Source organism: Patagioenas fasciata, chromosome Z (assembly GCF_037038585.1).
Source record: "Patagioenas fasciata isolate bPatFas1 chromosome Z, bPatFas1.hap1, whole genome shotgun sequence".
NCBI classification, from domain to species: domain Eukaryota; kingdom Metazoa; phylum Chordata; class Aves; order Columbiformes; family Columbidae; genus Patagioenas; species Patagioenas fasciata.
The window spans coordinates 67,598,801-67,616,698 of record NC_092560.1 but is presented as its reverse complement, the minus strand read 5'-3'; the positions used below and the strand labels follow the sequence as shown (position 1 = coordinate 67,616,698).

The window sequence follows — 17,898 nt, the reverse complement described above, 5'->3', positions numbered from 1 at the left end:
TTGACTTTTGGTATGTCTGCTTCACCTAACACCCCGTGGACAAATCTGTTGAAGTAGTTGGGTGGTTGCAGCATTAAAAAACAAGGATCCAGCAGCCTTCACAGAATGTTTGTTCAACACCAAGCACAACATTTGTAGAAAAATAAACCATGCAGGACATAAGTGTTTATAGAGGAAGAAATGCTCTTAAGTATGAATTCATTATCTTTCTTCTCAGGTTACAGTCTTCTAGCACGTGAGGAATACCTGGCACATGACAGTGAAATAATCATCTGAATTAACTATATTCATGTCTAGTTTTGTCAACAGCATTTGTGCAAAGACCTGACGGCAGGTTTCAGATCCTTTTGTGTGCTACCTGCTAAATTTTTCTCCTGTCAATATTTGCACGTTTAAATCAGTAGCCTAAACTCCTTCTTTTTTAGTATGCAAACGGTAATTTCTTCGTAAGGGCAGTGCAACGAGAGATGTCCTTGCAATGCCAGTCTGCCAGGAAACGTGGCCTGGCACAGCCATAGATAAAAACCTGATTTTTCAAAGAATTATCAGGACGTTTCTGCTTGTCTGATTGCCTTTCAGAGGTTAAAGTGCCGGTCCTTGCAAAGATTATCCAAAATTTGCACAGTGCCTGATCAACTGATACCTGTTTGCCCAGAAGGTCCCAATGGAGTTTCTATTTTTGGCAGTCTATTTATTTGAGGACATAGGTCCTCAGACGGATTTTAAATAAAAGAACCGTGTCCTCAGCAGTGCTCCCACAGTTCATGTTTTCTGTTATTCCAGAGGTGACAGGGAAGGCCTAGCGCCTTTTGTACAGCCCACGTCTGACGGGAAGCGTGTCTGACTCCGCACCCCCACAAGCCATCTTGCAAGGAAATATAAACTCCTTAATTTTACCCTTCTTTCCAGCCAGGGGCCCTGTCAGGAAAGTTTGCCATTTCGTCAGTTTCCACCCTCTAAACCAGGACCCCTGTGGGGTGTCAGGCCCCTGGGGTAAGTGTTGGGTGTATCCTAAACACAAGAATCCCCAAAGGGTCCCTCTGTGAACAAGAGGGCTGCTGCCCATGGTGTAAGGGAGGGTGGCAGCGAAATCTGATAGGCTGCAGATTTCTGCAGTTCGTGGTCAGCCGGTCATAACTTCTCCCAATAGCTGATGATGGACAATGCATTACTCGTGACCTGGCTGACCTTATTTTCAGATGTTGAGCTCTATGGCAGCAGCAGAGTTTGTGTTGCTTAACACTGGCTCAGGGGGCAGGAACGAGATAAACTCAGTGTCTGTTTTAGAAGAACCAGTTTCCTTAGAAAAATAGCAGCAGGTACATTCACCAGAGACCTAGCCTCACTTTCTACTAAGCGGGCTAAAAGCGTAATAGCCTTTAATCTGTGCTTCTTATAACATCTAAGGGGCAGTGAAAATGGTGTGAATATTTATAATTATTCCAAGCCTGTCCTGAGTACCTCAGTCAAGAGTTATTATGTGACTGAGCAAAATGTGGGCAGATTTTGCAATGGGAACGTTTAACAGAATGTGAATAGGAAAGTGTGTCTGCTTCCAGAGCGGCTGTCTGACTTCCCCAGAGGACCTCGCCTGGGGCAAGATATGGATAGGCCTGAAGAAGTCAGATACCACACACCAAGGGGAAGGAACCAGTGCTTCGAATTGCTCTTACCTCAGTCTGACCCAACCCCGCTTCCTCCCTCTTCTTGATTCTCTCATGGTTTTTCAGAATCAGATGCACCCATGAAACTGGTAAACGAGTTCTAGCTACAAAGGCGGACAGGCTGGCTTCATGGAAATCAGTGACAAAATTCCCACTGACTTCAGAACCAGAACTTCACCTGCAGTGTGAAAGGCATATCACAGATCATGAATACTGTACTGCTTTTGCAAGCGTATGAGATGACCAGAACTGTCATTTTGGCTATGTTTGACATGAGACTGTTTTGGAGCTACTCAACTACTCCATCCAGTTCAATAGACAGAATGGCTGTGAGTCTGCTGAAATTATTTGGTCCCTAGTTCCCTCTAATAATACGAGCACCTGGGTCTTGTTTCAAAGTAGGCCACATACAGACAGAAAGAGCCAGTCAAGAATTCTGGCAGACAGACATCTCAGTCCTTACTGAAGCCTCAACAACCAAAATGCAGTTTCAAAACAACCTTTATTCTGCTTGAAGACTTATTACAATTTTTAAAGCAACTTAAAAACAAGACACAGCTCCATCAACTCTATAGCTTGAACAAAATTTCAAGGAGGCATGATTCCATTGTTGCCTTGTAAAGGCAATCTACAAACCACTTTACCCTCCACCTCCTCAAAGACCATTTTTAAACAAACTAATCTTAATGTTTTAAAGACATTTAACAGAACAGAGCTTTATTTTTAAAAACAAGAATAAAAAAAATAGCAGCATCTTGGGCAGCTAATGCAGTCTCATTAGGACAAGTGCAATGTAACATTACCAACTCCCACAGTCCAGTTTAGTCTTCAACTGCAGTAAATACAACATAATTCTATGTAAAATGTTGCATTCTGTAACCTTGTCCCACGGGAGGCATTGTGCTTTGAGCTGCCCATTTCTAAAAGTGACCCTGGAAAAAAATAATATCAGGATTCACTTTCCCAACTTAATACCATGCATAGCAAAAGCACTGTGTGAAAATCAGCAGAAGTTATCCCCATTAGAAGCATCTGAATGTTTTTCCAAGCATTATTATTTCATTGCCAATTACAAGACAAAGCCATTTCTTCACTACAGAACAGTTGACATCAAATAGAAAATCTGAAGATTTGGTTTTAGATTGCTTGACAAGATTTCTTAGATAACTGAACCATACAGACAAGTTTTTTTTAGTTTTTTTTTTTTTTTAAAAAAAAAAAGAAAGAAAATATCCAACAACACAGAAACTCAGTTTTCTAACTGTATTTGGAAACATGCTGCACCCACAAAGGTCTAGTGTGCACGTGTATGTGTTTTTAAACAAAGTTAATGATACTGCTTACTGAATTAAGCAAAATGATCATATTGGGAGAAAACGCAGCTATACTGGGATCTATTCATACATAAACACACAAGTGTCCACACATATGCACAGATACACATCCCCAAACCTGAAAATTTAAATTTCAGCTTAAGGAAATCAGAAACTCCTAATTTTGCTTGTGGGTTCTGTGTTATGTCTCATGCCTTTCAAGGGCCTTGCGAAAGTGCTGCTGCAGTGCAGCATAACCCAGGGATTTAAAATACAAGAAAAATTTCACAAAAGCAAAGAACATAACAGAACAAATCCCACCCTTCAGTCATTTTAGATGGAAAAACTACGTATTGAAAGAAATACAGAAAAGCACTGTGTTTCTTCAGTTATATCCATGTGCTTTTTTTCTATGTATATGAGCCTGCTCGAGATCAAATCAAAACTGGAGTGAACAATATGGTACATTAAGGACAAACAACTCTGCAGTGAATAGGGCCTTGTCCTAGGGCTCTGTGCATTAAGGAGGGAGGGAAATGCAGGGGCCACACAATATGTAAGTACCAAAGAACACCCACTGGAGCCAATTTGAGGGCGTAAGTGACCCTTGCAAATTGCACACACCCTGTGCAGGCAGAATGTCCCCTCAGGAAGCCCTAAGCACTCATCCTCACAACATAGCGCTTACTCCTCATCGTTGCTTGTGCAAGAAAAGCAAGTGCCAAATTTGCACACACACTACTTCTTTTTCTCTGCTACAACTACAGACGAAGACAAGATGTACAACACGACAGGGACAAATGATGTCCCATACTGGGCTGGGCATGCCAAGAACAAGGCCCACTGACAGAGCAGAGCTCTTCTTAACACGAGGAAAATTAGATCCATATCCAAACTATGATAAAATTTCTTAACAAATGCTATGTGTAACAACAATTCAGATTACATATATTTTGCTTATAGAAAAAAAAATACAATTTTACTCTTAAAATATTTAACATTTAAAAATGAATATATGTCCAAAGAATATCTTGGATTGCTACAAGTGTTAAATTGTTGTATACTGAACTGATTTGTAACTTCAAGCCTGGTAATGTAACTGGCAAGCTAGGGTAATTGTTGGTGCTTTTCATAGCAAAGGCCAGCTATTAGTAAACCAAATTTACATGGTCCTACAGGCCTGAAAAACAGTGTGGAATGAGGAAGGGAAAGCAATGATGACTAAACTTCTATTCAGAGAAAATATTCAGAATAATTTTGTAAGTGGTGACTATCCCAAAATATTAATGTTGGTTGAATCCTGTTTCCTGATATAAATTCTAGTAAGAAAATACATCTACAGGAAATCACAGACAACCCATCAAATATACGAGCACAAAATCAAAATAAAATCAAAAGCCTTACAGCCGCAGAAATGAATGAATAATGTAAAAATTAAAAGATAATATAAAAACTATGGGAGATTGGCAAATTTATTATTATTTCCAATAGCTTAGTAAGCACTGCATACTTTGAATTAAAACACGTGTGGCTCTACAACAGAGCTATTATGATAGAACTCCATGGGTCTTACTCTTTTGATTGTGTCTGCAACACTCTTTAATACTAAAGGGTCTTGCCTTTGCATGTTGGGTAAGAATTAATTCATATTAATTCACTTAAGTCAAAACTTTTCCAAGATTTCTCTGAACTTCATGACTTTATCATTTTGCAACGTGTGAATTTCCTCAGTGGTCAGGACAATAAATAACCATTGCAAATCACCCACAGTGAATTGTCCCAGAATTACTAATAAGTTTGCTCTAGTGGGATCCATGTATCTGTTTCCTTTAACAAAACAGAGCTCCGTAAGACTCTGGTGCCTGAAATTACTGAAGTGTTCACTTTGATATTGCCTCAGCCTACAAACTTACGAAAATAAATCCAAAACGTTAAATATGATAAACTACTCATTTTCAAAACAGACATTTTCCAGCCTTAATTAACTCTATGTTGTATCCAAACATTCTCAGTAAAGGTGACAGGTTTTTTTTTTCACAATACTAATACAGAAAACAGACTTAGGCAACAGATTAGAGAAACTTCCTTCATATGAAATGAAAATACCTTTACATGCTCACAAGAATTCTGCCACAGTAGGTCAAGAAGAAATTTATTTACTATGAAGAATGGAGTCATTCTGAAATCCAAACTATCTATATCCCCATAGACAAATTTGTTTTGAAATAACTATCAGAGAAAGATACACAAGTTTTTGTCTTCCAGATACAAAGACAATCATGACAGAAGTTCAAAATGCTTCACGAAGCAAACGTAGCGTGGTACCGTATTCTAAAGATATTCTAAAGATATCTCTGAAACAATATTGTTGGACTCAGTGATATTTTGTAATGTTCATACATTTCTTATTGAATAAAGCAGCTTTGAAGCTTATCAGGCACTGCCCAACAAAATATTTAGTCAAAAAAAATTACGAACTTTTAAAACTTCGAGCTAGTAGCTCGATACTCTATACAAAGAAAACTGTAAAATCTTTCATAGTTTTAATTCTGAAGCCAACTCTTGCGGGCTTCCTGTACAATAAAAAAAAAACAACAAACAAAAAACAACAACAACAAAACAACCAACAACCAAACAACAAAATGAATAACAAAGAATAATCGTCAGGAAAAATATTTTCGGGCAAAAAAAGAAAGAAATAATAAAGAAGACAAGGAAATATGAAAGAAAAACAAGCTTAACCTGTAGATATGCTTGAGAGAAGACTACGGCCTAAAGAAAATTCAGCATTGCATAGCACAGTCTAAGAGTTCAGCTTTCAGCAAACAGAAAAGGGAAAAGAGAAGCAGTTTGGTATTGGTAATTTCCATCAATGATAGTTAAGTCATCCAATACTATGTACATTATTATATACTGTATGCCATTGAAAGTCCTGTTTTCTTCAGTCTTAAATATATTCTCAAAACAGGATTTTTAAACGTCTAAACAAAACATTTCCTGGCACTTTGCTATCACAATTACTCTGACCAACATACTGTCACTGAAGTCCTTTTAAAGTGTCCCTTAGAAATGAAAGTGCCATTCTGCTACATATCATTCACCAGAAACCAAAAAATCCACAATGCTGTGTGTCTGGATCCACTGAGTGCAGCAACACCAAATCCAAGCCAGGTTGTGACCACAAAATTCCAATAACCAAATGACAAAGACCTCTTACACCTTGTGTCCGGAGAATCCAAAGTTCTAGCTGGTAAAGCTTCAAAAGTGGTCGTAAACAAGCACCATGGTTAAAGGCCTCTATGTCCCTGCAGGGAGATCAGGTTAGGATTTCTCTCTCTTGTGTTTTTCTTTTCTTAAAGAAAAAAAGCACTTCAGATTAGAAACATGTTCACAGCTTCATACTATGATCTCTCCCACTGCAGTTGTGAAGGAAAACTCTAGTCCCATCTGAAGACAGATAGCTTTGATACTGCAGCTCAAATTCTTGAGTAAGGCTGAAAGGAGCCTTCTCTCTCCAGAGGCCTCAATGTTGTCAAATCTTTTCTTTAGAAAAAAAACAAACAGCCCAGAGTATTAAGATCTTCATCGCCTCTGCTGTGCATATACTGGGTAGGCTAGTGTGACATTGAGAGAGTCATTGTGCTGCACGAGTGATGTGTGTTGATAATGTAGCACCAGTTCTTTGAGTGAGTTGTACAAGTTATATGGCTCTGCAAATCCATACCCAGTGGGTGTTTTGTTTATCACACAGTGCTTTACTTCTCCGTCCACCCTAAAGAGGAAGAAAAAAAATGCAACCATTTTTTAGTTGTTCAGTACAGTAAAGTTAAGCTAGAAAATACAGTATTGGCAATAAATCTTAAGATGCTAGTCACTACATAGAATTCACCCTTCTGTGGTGGGATAATGCTAAAAGCCTAGGTTTAACCCAAATTCCCAGAAGTTGTGTTAGCTTAGGGAGGCAGTAAATAGGCAGGACTTAGCAGTTGCACATAAAGGAGTGGATCCATGCTTTGGTTTCCCTTCTGCGTAAGGCTCATCTGTGGGAATCGTACAGGTTTGAACTGTGCAGGAAACAGAGCAGCGATAAGGATGGCCTCAGGACTTGCTGGTCTGCTTCTAAGCACAAAGTTCCAATGGGATCCACACATATCCAAGTGTCTTATCTGCCCAGCTCAAGGTAGGTGCCTCGAATGTCGTTTACATCATTCACTAATAATGGTACGTACACAACAGAGCAGGCATAGCAGCCTTGTTTGCTGCTCTCCCGAACAAGGAATGTCCCATCTCGCTTTCCCCGCAACAGATTTTCAGCTTGGCTTCTATTGATATTTCCCACATTCCATGTTCTCTCATCATGATGGGGCAAGTCCTCATCATCTTCTACCATCGAGTATTGGCTGTTGAGACAGGACAAAATGTGTGTTTGTGAAACAAACAGCAGAGCAAAATCCATGAATTTCGTAGTCCTGATTTCATATTACTTGGGAAAAAAGTAAGTCAGTAGTTAGTAGGATGTGTCCCTGGTAAAACTAGGGCTGTCAACCATGTAATATTGCATCGTTTAAACCTCCTAATAAAAACGTAAGTTCTGGTTCTTGTTTCTTTTAAAAACACTCAGGTAAACCTGAAAAAGGATATAAAAGGATACTGCATTATCTTTCAGAATCTGCTGCAAAGTACTTGAGTACTTCTACCATTGCTCACTGTTTTGGTAAATAGCAAACCCAACAAAATCAATATCTTCTGAGTCAGCTTCATTTCCAAAGATCAGAACCCTTGGTCAGCAGTGAAAAATCATGCAATGTATCAAGTACAGCTGCTGCTTGGGAAAGCTATGAGCTGTTGTATAGGTAGACAGATTATTTATAGGGCAGATGGGTTTGTGGAAAGGGTGGAATAGTAGAGCATTCTCTCTCCTTATGAGCACAGTATCATAACAACCTAAAACATAGGGCCTTCTCTACCAAAACAGCCACCGCCTGATTCAGTTATATAGAACCCTCTGAGATAAAGCCCACCATGAAAGAAGATGTTTCTGGTTCAGCTATGTGGACACCACTTTGATATTCTGCAGTTCCAGAGCCCTCCACCCCACCCAGTAGCCTGTACTGGCGGGCACTGCCTCTCCTGCTCAGCTTGCAGGCAGTTTGTGTTTGGCTAATGTATTTATTCTCTCTGTAACAACTTTTTAATTAGTTTTCCCTGGTATAAGAAAATATCATTTCCCACTCATCCACAGTTCTGCCTTTCTGAAGGCTCTCAAAGTAGTCTACAAAAATTAGCACTCTCACATGGATTTCGATTTTTCAGAAAGAAGAAGGGTTCTTTTGTTTCAGACAATACCTCTCTAGGTCCCTTACACCATCATGCTTCATCTTGTATGATATTCAAATGCATTCAGCAATGGCTCTATTTTCAACTAGCACCTAGAGAAAGTGATTCCTGTTTTTCCTGCTGCTCTTTATATTGATTTTTTCCACATTACAACCATTTTTTTCTAAAGTCATATTCTGAAAGTCTAATGTTTCAGCAGAAACCTGAGCACTTATCAGACTCACTGGCATGGAGAGCCACAGAGTGAGAGAAAAGAAAGATTTTCTTTAAACAGTTTCACTTATTACTTTGATGCTACATTAAAACTACAGCCTGGCATTATTCTTTGTCTGATGTTTAAGTGATGGGAGTATCACTGGAGACAGGTGCCTATGTATTCTCTATGATACCACCTTTGAGCTGTGCGTTAAAACATGGATGCCATTTTTACCCCCTGCTTCTACCAGTGCAGCCACAGCAGAGGTGCACAATTCGCAGCACAACAGTAGGAGACTCAGTAAACCAAGTGAAATTAAAATAGATGTGGACAAGGCTAGAATGTAAATCCACAAAACGGTTATTGTCAGTCTGCTGCTTTTGCTATATGTTCAGCCAGACAGTGCAAAAGGCATGCAAAGGAAACTACACAGGCAGAAAATGTTGATATAAATATCGCTCAGACAACTTTGTTTCTCTATTTGTCCATTCTTCACTGTTACTACACTTTTGGTATTATTTTGTGGCTTGCTTTTGTTTTAATTTGGTCTACATTCACACCATCCAGGTGCTTTTCATTTTTTTTTCCTAGGAATGAAGTGGAATGTATACATTAACCAAGCCCCTGTCAGAAACAATAGTAAGCTGAATTACAGAAATGACAGAATACTATCCTGCCACTTCCCACAAAAATTAACCACACCACAAAACCAGAGAAGGACCACTCTTCAGCATATACAATTTTATCATTTCCAATAATAGCAAAGTGATACACTGATGTGGGTACCACCACACTAGATAGCACCATAATACCAATGCTTGAAATTTGGAAAAATCCTGCCCATGCCTAAAAGACCTTCTGAACACTTTATCTATCTATATGGCATCTCTATCAGATATTAACACCTTACGATCTTCATTTTGCTGGTAAGAATAGAGATGCCGGTTAAATTCCAGCGCTTTGCTAGAGTAACTTGATTTTGCACTTCCCTGAATAATGCTGAGCAGAAGGTGAGACAGAGTCCTTTCTAATACTTGCATGATGTAGGCTGCCACGTGTTAACAGTGCACATTGTTACAAAGAGCTAGGCTTGAGATTTCCTCTGTGTGGTACAGGAATTAAATATCCTTTATCTCACTTTTGCGTAAGACGATTTGAAATACCCGATATATTTAAATCTTTTAATACTCACTCTTCTGTATTTTCATTTCCAAGCCACTCATTTAGCTTCTTTTGTCGAACACCTTTTTGAGTCAGCCACCTGGACAATAATTGCAAATAAAATGAATTGTTAGTCACAGAAGTTGAATACCAATTAAAAAAAAAACCCAAACAAACTCATATAAAAAATTGTTAATTCATAATGATACTCACATCAAGTACTGGTCTCTTGTCTTCCTCAGCTGTATGAGGTCTGGCTTAATGCTGTTCATACGCTTGTCTATCTCTCTGTATTCAGCTGCTTGCTTCTTCAAATCTTCTTCTAATCTACGCCTGCTGTCCACAATTTCACTTATTCGGGACTTCAGTTTTTCATAGTTGTGCATAATTCTGAATGGAATAACACAGTAGGTTACGCTCTGTTGATGTCTTATTCATCATTTTATAATCTGCTATTTACTGGTGTAGACACTTAAGACAACAGATTATTTTTCTAGATGCATTTTGCCAGTTCATATCTACCCCATTTAAGGCTTGCTTTGCTTACAACAGAACAACTTTAAACTTGCATCATGCTTTAGTTTTAGGCAGATCTATACTTGGCATAGTTTCTTTCTTCAAAATCATACAATTTGAAACATAAATACAAATACTGACCTTTGTATTTCTTTTTCATTTCCTTCTCGTTTGAATTTTTCAATGTATTCCTTACTATATCTTTCTTGTGTCTGGCACTGCTCTTCAAATATTTTTATTGTTTCATTAAATGCTTCAATAGCTGTTCTTTTCATTTGAATTTCCTGAAAACAAAATAATTGTTATTACAGTTGTTATCAGACAGAGGGGATGATTTATTGCCTTGTGTCACAAAACCACTTCAGTATATTTTAACAGAACTCTGCAATATCCCTTTACCAGAACACATTCTGTTTGCAGAGCCTTACAACAGAGAACAGACTGGTGCTAAAGGCTGCTGTGATGAGGCTTTCCATGATGAGGTTTTCCAAGAAAGATAAACTGCTAGACAAAAAGCTACCTACAATCTTTCTTTTGTATAAATAAGTTCTACTTATGATTATTAGAGCCTTATGGCAATGCCCTTCGGCCATCGTAACAACTAATGTCCTTAGAGGCACATCTGTCTTTCTGAAATAGAAGTGTAAGATATTGGCCGGGACAGATCTCGAGTGGTCAGTCATCTATCTGGTCCATCCTCCTGCCCCTATATTGCTAGTCAACAGGTAAGTGTTTTAAGTTATTAGTTCAAGTTGCCTGCATGTTTCCACCTGTCTTCGATTATTTTTAGGCATATTTATTGCACATTTTAAGAGGCAGTTTTTATTTTAAGTCCGTAAAACACCACTAATTTGCTGGCACTTCAAGACTTGGCTACTAATTAATTCCTGCACTGTATCTACACACGTCAACTCTCTACCCTGCACGTATTAAATCAGACCCTTCAAAAACTAGTAAGAAAATACAACACTTCCCTGCAAACACATTTTGAAAACTGCAACTCAGACTGATGAGGTCTGTGTGCAGAAGTGTTGGTAAATCAAGGTATTTCTGTGTTTGCTTTGGAAGCAGGTCAGACTTGGGCACAGGGTGGGTTTGGTTACAGGTGATGACTGCTCAAACATGAGTAAGGGATTCTACCATCCTGAATAAGCACATCAGATATGTTTCCTCTTTTGGGCAATGGTGGTGGTGGAGGAAGGGAAGGGGAGGAGGATGAAGATGGCAACATGAATTTACAATAATATTCTTCTAAATCTACAGAAGCCTCCCCCTCTCTGGTTTCAAATCTAGCTCACCTGAGATGTTCTTGTGTAGTCTTCATAAAGCCTGTCATACTCTCGGCTTTTTTCTTGGAACTGGGTATTATATTCATGTAATTTCTTTCCCACTGCTTCAATACTATCCTCTTTTACAACTTGATCCTGGAATGATGAGCAGAAGGAAAGATATTCCGTGAAGAAGCAACTACATTGCACAGATTCTCAGCATAAAACTGCTTAAAAATGCCTAGATTATTACATGGTAAATGTGACAGTTCTTTCACCAATATGGAGAGATAATACACTATATGCATAATATGCAAATGAGATATTAATGACAAAAAGCAAATTTTGCAAACCGTTCAGCTTTATATTGAAAATGTTCTATTTCATAAATAATAAGTGGTATGTCTATTAATGTAAGTTTATTTCTTAATAATGTATCTGCAGTATTTAAAGTTTTAATTATTTATATGCAAACTGTGGAGCTGTTGTTAAACAAAAACATCCATTTTTATACCCACTTTGTTTTTTCAAATATTAACAGAGTTGAAATTCTTCATGATACATGACTCCCCAGTCAGCAGAAATTTCTCTGTATTTAAGTGAAACACAAAGAATATAGACCAAATTACCTGCTGGTACTTAGATACTGGATACAGCAATTTTACATCCAATTTAGGATTATACTGGGCTAGAGATTCATTCCGGTAGTGGTTTATTAGCTCGACCACAGAGTTGAAAGTTAATGGGTCAGAAAAGCCATATTTTCCATCACGATGAAATATTTTGATTAATTTGTTATTTCCTCCTTTCCTGAAAATAAAGTTTGTTGAAAAGTTAGGCATACCTCAAGTACTATTTCCTAAAGAACACTGTACTTTAAATGCAGTATTGCATTTACTGTCAAGTATTACGAGACCTAGCACAACTAATCTCACCTTAATGTAAGTGTGTAATCCCCATGCATTTTGGTTGAAGCATCTCGTACCAAAAATGTACCATCAGCAGTGTCTCGAAGCTTCTCATTTACTTCTTCTCTAAAATGAAAGCAAAAGTAACCAATCATTTCAGCTAATTCTCACTCATTTATTCTCTCACTGTGCTCTAAATTCTTCCATTTTCAAGTAAGGTTTTTTTTATAAGCCTTCTTGATGTCTATATTAATAAGTTATTTAATAGCTTATTTAACATTGCTGGAGAACAACTGTGAAATAAAAATGGTATACCTTATGTCCTCTCACTGTTGGACAAAATTATATTAATGCAAAGGTCTTTCTGCTTGTTCATACAAGCCTGCACAATTGGAGCAGCCAGTGCTTGTCTACTGTACCTATATATAGTACAGTTAAAAATGTTGCTAATATATGGCACTTGTCTGGCTTGTTAACTATTGTGCCAACAGTTGAGGTTCTGGATGAAAGATAAGAAGAAAATACTTATTTCTTGGTATTGTCCTTTCATGATAGCATTTCCTATAGCTGTCTTAAAGCAACAGAACAATAATTTCACGTACTATGTTTTAACTGACTGCCAGTAACTTTTTAGTCACGTTTGGAATAAAACCAACTGCAATATGTTTGTGGTGGAAAATATCCTAAAAATGGCTCTTAGAACCATAATTTTTCTATACTTAAGCATAATACGTGTACACAGAACAGCACAGCAAGAACACAAAGCCAGACATTAGAAATAGATGTTTTGAGTTGATTTACCTTGAGATATCTCCCCAGTACCATTCAGCATCTTGTAATGACATGTTGTTATTCATGCCGTTGTTAGTTACAGTATTAGGTTTCGGTGGCTTAGGAGGCAGTGCTGCAGATGAAAGGGAAAAAAAAAAGTTGATTGTAACTCAATGAAAACCTGACCATATATTCCTTGAAATTACACATTACTACACGAATAAGGAAAAAAAAAGAGAATAGTTACAAAATAGAGTTTTTCATCACTAACAGTCTTAAAAGACATTGAAGGAATCAAGATATTTTACTGAAAACAATGTAATTCAACAAGATGTACTGTTTCAAAAAAGTATGTTACTTTTGCAATAATATATTTTAAGCAAAATATAAGACCATGCTCATCTCCTCCCTCTCTGAAGAAAGGATTTCAGGAAAAAAAAATAAAAATTGAAGTTTTGCTTTTACCTTCTTTCACTATCTTTAGGTGAATATAAATAATAAAACATGTAATTTTTTTTCCTCCTGTGTAACGATCTTAGAGGAATGTTGCTGCTTCCTCACCTAGAAGCTGAGTAATAAAAGCTGCAAATCCACAGCAATAGACTATATTTTAAGAAGAAGAAAAATTGGGTTTTTGTGATCCTCAGCATTCTGTGTGATGATTTGCCAAAAGAACACTTTAAGAAACCCATCTGTGACCCAAATATGCCTTGTGTTAATCTTAGTATTCTACAGAATAAATTGTGTTCCAAATGCCAGGACTGATTAAAAACCACATCCCCCTTTTCTCAATGTCAAAGCTGCATATGTACACCAGTGGGTGCCGGAGAAGATACTGCAGCACTCCTGACTTAGTAGCAAGGGGGACTACATTGGAATCAGGATTAAAAATCAACCCAGCTCTTTTAGCTCTCCAGTAAGTACATCATTCCTCATGAACATCCCTGTCCTGTATATTATGTCTGGCTAGAAAAGATGTTTAAAGTTGCAATGGATATCAAGATAGCATAATATTTTTAGATTGTATGAAAAAATGATGCAATATCAGGTATTCAGTTAGTTTGCTAGATTTTAAAATCTGCTTTTCCTTACACAATCCAAAACAATTATATGTAATCACTGCTTCGGGCAATAAAAGTGTTACTACAGCATCTCCCTTTAGTCACAGTGTGGAACAGAGACAGCAAAAATAACAACAAAAGAAATACAAAAAATTTCATGATATAACATCAGAAATAGAACTACATCTGACAGAATAAAATCAAAACAGAACCAGGTCAATTCAGTGAAAATTCGATTAAGTAAGCAGACAGGTATTTCTACAAGTTATGATTCTAATTACTATAATCATGCACTAAATCACAATTGAATTCTAATTTATGAAAAAAAGGAAAAAGAAAACTATTTGTATCAATGACAAAGTAAAGAAATGATACATATCCACTAAGAATTTTTCAGCAGCTATTGTAAAGACCAAAATGAATTAAGTCTTCCATAATAAGACTGCAGTTTTACCTGGTGGATCCATTTCTATGTAAAACATCAAGTCTGTGCCACAATTTATATCTGTCTTAGGATATTCTATATCCAGTTCTTCCATATTCCAAACAGTATTGTACATTTGTATGAGTTTCACTGAGTAAGCTCAGATACAAGAAAAGAGTCAGGCTCTCTTTGTAATGGTGTCTTGGAATTCATTTTAAAACCTATAAGGGGCTGCACTGTAACCTATTACATCATAATCCTCAGCCAATCATGTCAAAATAATGTCACCAGACCACTCCTGTTTCATCATTTTGTTCTACATTAATCTTAAAAAAAAAAAAAAAAAATCAGTTTCGGAAAGCATCTGCATTTAGCAGAACTGCAATATAAAGCTGGTACTGCAAACAAAAGGGGGGAGCGGGCTGCGCTCACCCACCTGCCCGGCTGGTTCTCCTGACCGAGCAGCGTGGTACAGTCCAGCCTGGCAGGATGACAAAAGGCTGATGTGCTGCAGCACGTAGCTCCTGCACACAGGCGCACACAACACACAGGGCAGCTCCCTCTGGAACGAGGTCGGTCGCATCTCAGTTGCACGCTCCTGTGCGGGTGCCTCAAGTTTACCATGCAAAAAGCTTCAAAAGGCTTCTGGACCTACTGTACAGACTAAAGATGCAAAAGGGAAAAGAGCAAGACTCTGTGTGCGTTTATTTATGTCTGTGTGTGTATCCTTTACGCACCCACATTACACATGCATACATACATGTCTCCACATAAAGAAATATGGATTATGTTTTTAAACTGTACAGATTCATATTGTTTTAATGGACACACAGGTCTGACACACTTGACTTTATTATACAAATGGTGCTTAATGCAGAGATGTCTTCCCCCCAAAAAAATAATTTTGTGATAATCTAGGTCAATTGGAACTGTATTTTAAATCATATAAAATAAAATAAAATAAAATAAAATAAAATAAAATAAAATAAAATAAAATAAAATAAAATAAAATAAAATAAATTACATTCAGCAGACTTGCCCAAACAATGGGAGAAAGTTAAAGCTGAACATCTTGAAATGTGATTTCGCTGAACATAAAAGGCCAGTCTGTCAGGATACAATGAGATTTAATCTGCCTTTTCACTACCCTGTTCTCATTGAGATATTTATCAAGTTAACTGTTTTTAAAAGCAACGGACCCTTGCCAGTGTCTCCTTCCTCACTTTATGTCATCAGTATCCTTCTACCATTTAGAAATATTCCTTCTTAACTCCCCCCCATTTCTCACTGTAACTCTCTCAGACCTCTTAGAAGAAACATGGACAGAACAGACAATTAATTCCAGAGTAGAATGCTCTGTAAAGCAATGTGAATGCTTTATGTTCGCTATAATCTATGGAGGCAGAAAACCAGATACCAAAACTAACCACAACAAAGAGTAGCTGTAGCAACTATCTGTGCCTACATCATAAGAAATCCTGGTGTGGCTGAAATGTGCTCTATCTCACAAATACTCATTAAAAAAAATTAATACCATTTATATCCTTCCCAAGTATTTCACACATATCTACCCCTGCTCTGTGCCCCTCAGCAGCTTACCCCTTTTAGAAAAGCATTAACATACAAGAACATGTCTGAAGTACTAACAGCTACCAAAAAAAAAAAGCATGCTAGTTTGCTTTATACATTAACAAGCTTAAATTCAATCTGAAGTAGACTCTCCCCTCCCTGTTTAGGTAAACATACTCCAAAGATTCCTTCCATTTCCAAAATGAAATAGGATACTTAAAATCATCCCAGACACAAGTCCAAACACTGAACTTGGTGGTTTAGCCCACCTGCTACCCAAACAGTTGAGTTGCCAAGGTAATTATTTAAATTAGGTTATAAAGATTTCCTATAAAGACTACATTGCTGCATTGAAGTCTCACGTGGGATCAGTAAGATCTTTTTATTCAATTGAATAAGGGCTGTCAGGAAAAATTACTTCTCCAGGGTTTCACTGGTGGCCAAATTCTGGACTGCACACACGTGTATAATCAGGATAGCGCTCAGCTCAGACTAGCCTAGCTTGCAGGCAAGAAAAGACAGACGGCAGATGGGCGATTCCTCATTCCCAATATGACCCAGAGAGGTGCTGAGGCACCCGACTTTCACTGACGACCATTGAAAGCTCTACCTGGTAATCAGTTACAGTAATGTACTTCCACAAGGTGAGAAGAAAACACACAGAAATTCAAAATCACTTACTTTGTAAATTATGCATCGCAGATACTCGCCCTTGTAATACAGCCTGAAAATACAATCCAAGAACTTGGAAAAAAAAATGGTTTCCTCTTATAGAAATTTTGCTTAAAAAAAATCCCCCAAAAACTCCTCTTACTAGGAAGTTTCTCTGAAGCAATGAAGAAAAAAAAATTCTGAAAAAGAGATTGCTCTGCTTTCCAACCAATGTTTCATAAAAATCCCTAAAAAAAGCTGTAACATACAGTGAGAAAATCTAAGCCTTCTCTCTCTTCATAACTGCTTAAAGCTCTGTGCTGTGCAGGAGGTATCCACTTACTCTGGTTCATCATTAAAATGTGAACCTGACTTTAGTACAGTTAAAAAAAAAAAAAAAGAAACCACCACCCTCAGTAGCTTGCACGTCTCTCTCAGATAAAGATCTCAGTTTCATGATTAACTTGAGCAGGTTCAAATATTTGCTGAGCCAAGGATTTCAGGTGGGGGAGGGGGAGCCAGATTCAAAGTAAAAGTTGTCATCAGCTAGCAAGTGGCCAATGCAGGGCTAACTTTCTCATTTTAGCTAAGTAAATGAGAAGACCATTGTAAGGGGCCTTAAAATAGTCTCTGTCACTGGCTGCTGAGTGCAGTATAAAGTTGAGAAAACTCCATGAACAGCCAAATACAGAAAGTGGCGAACTAACTTACTGCAGAAAAAAACAGCATCAAAATCCTTGAGAAGAGATGCATCTCTCAGAGCAGCCCTGTGCAAGCAAACAGTCTGCTTGCAAACACAGCATCACCTCCTACACACTCACGCTGGATCACAAATACAGGTGCTGCCTGAGGACCCTCAGCATGATGCTACGAGGCATTTTATCCATTTCCTATAAACTGAAAATAGCAGGAAATAATACTTGACCATATCCATGGTATTTTCCAGCACATCAGGATTGTTCGCCTCTTGGGCAGGCAGGCAGGAAAGGGGACTGTACAGAGAGGGAGCAGCTTAGGTCAAATATATTTTCCTTAGTGTTTGGTGGAGATCTGACTTGC

The 17,898-nt window shown here is 37.8% G+C and overlaps 1 protein-coding gene across 4 annotated transcripts in view; it reads right to left on the bottom strand.

Annotated features, from left to right (window-relative positions):
• Positions 1–2,147: 2,147 nt before the first annotated feature.
• PIK3R1 (phosphoinositide-3-kinase regulatory subunit 1) overlaps positions 2,148–17,898 on the bottom strand; it is a 62,671-nt gene continuing 46,920 nt past the window's right edge. For 2 of the 4 annotated variants that reach the window (XM_065860208.2, XM_065860209.2), the window contains 9 exons: positions 13,165–13,267; positions 12,391–12,489; positions 12,085–12,265; positions 11,486–11,611; positions 10,329–10,471; positions 9,885–10,061; positions 9,703–9,771; positions 7,207–7,377; positions 2,148–6,749 (listed from right to left, as the gene is read on the bottom strand). In XM_065860208.2, coding sequence (XP_065716280.1) covers positions 6,560–6,749; positions 7,207–7,377; positions 9,703–9,771; positions 9,885–10,061; positions 10,329–10,471; positions 11,486–11,611; positions 12,085–12,265; positions 12,391–12,489; positions 13,165–13,267 — 1,259 coding nt within the window. In that variant the 3' untranslated portion in view covers positions 2,148–6,559. Of the gene's footprint in view, positions 6,750–7,206; positions 7,378–9,702; positions 9,772–9,884; positions 10,062–10,328; positions 10,472–11,485; positions 11,612–12,084; positions 12,266–12,390; positions 12,490–13,164; positions 13,268–14,649; positions 14,814–16,869; positions 17,187–17,898 lie in introns of those variants that run through there. The other 2 variants (XM_065860211.2, XM_065860210.2) reach the window with 2 other exon arrangements.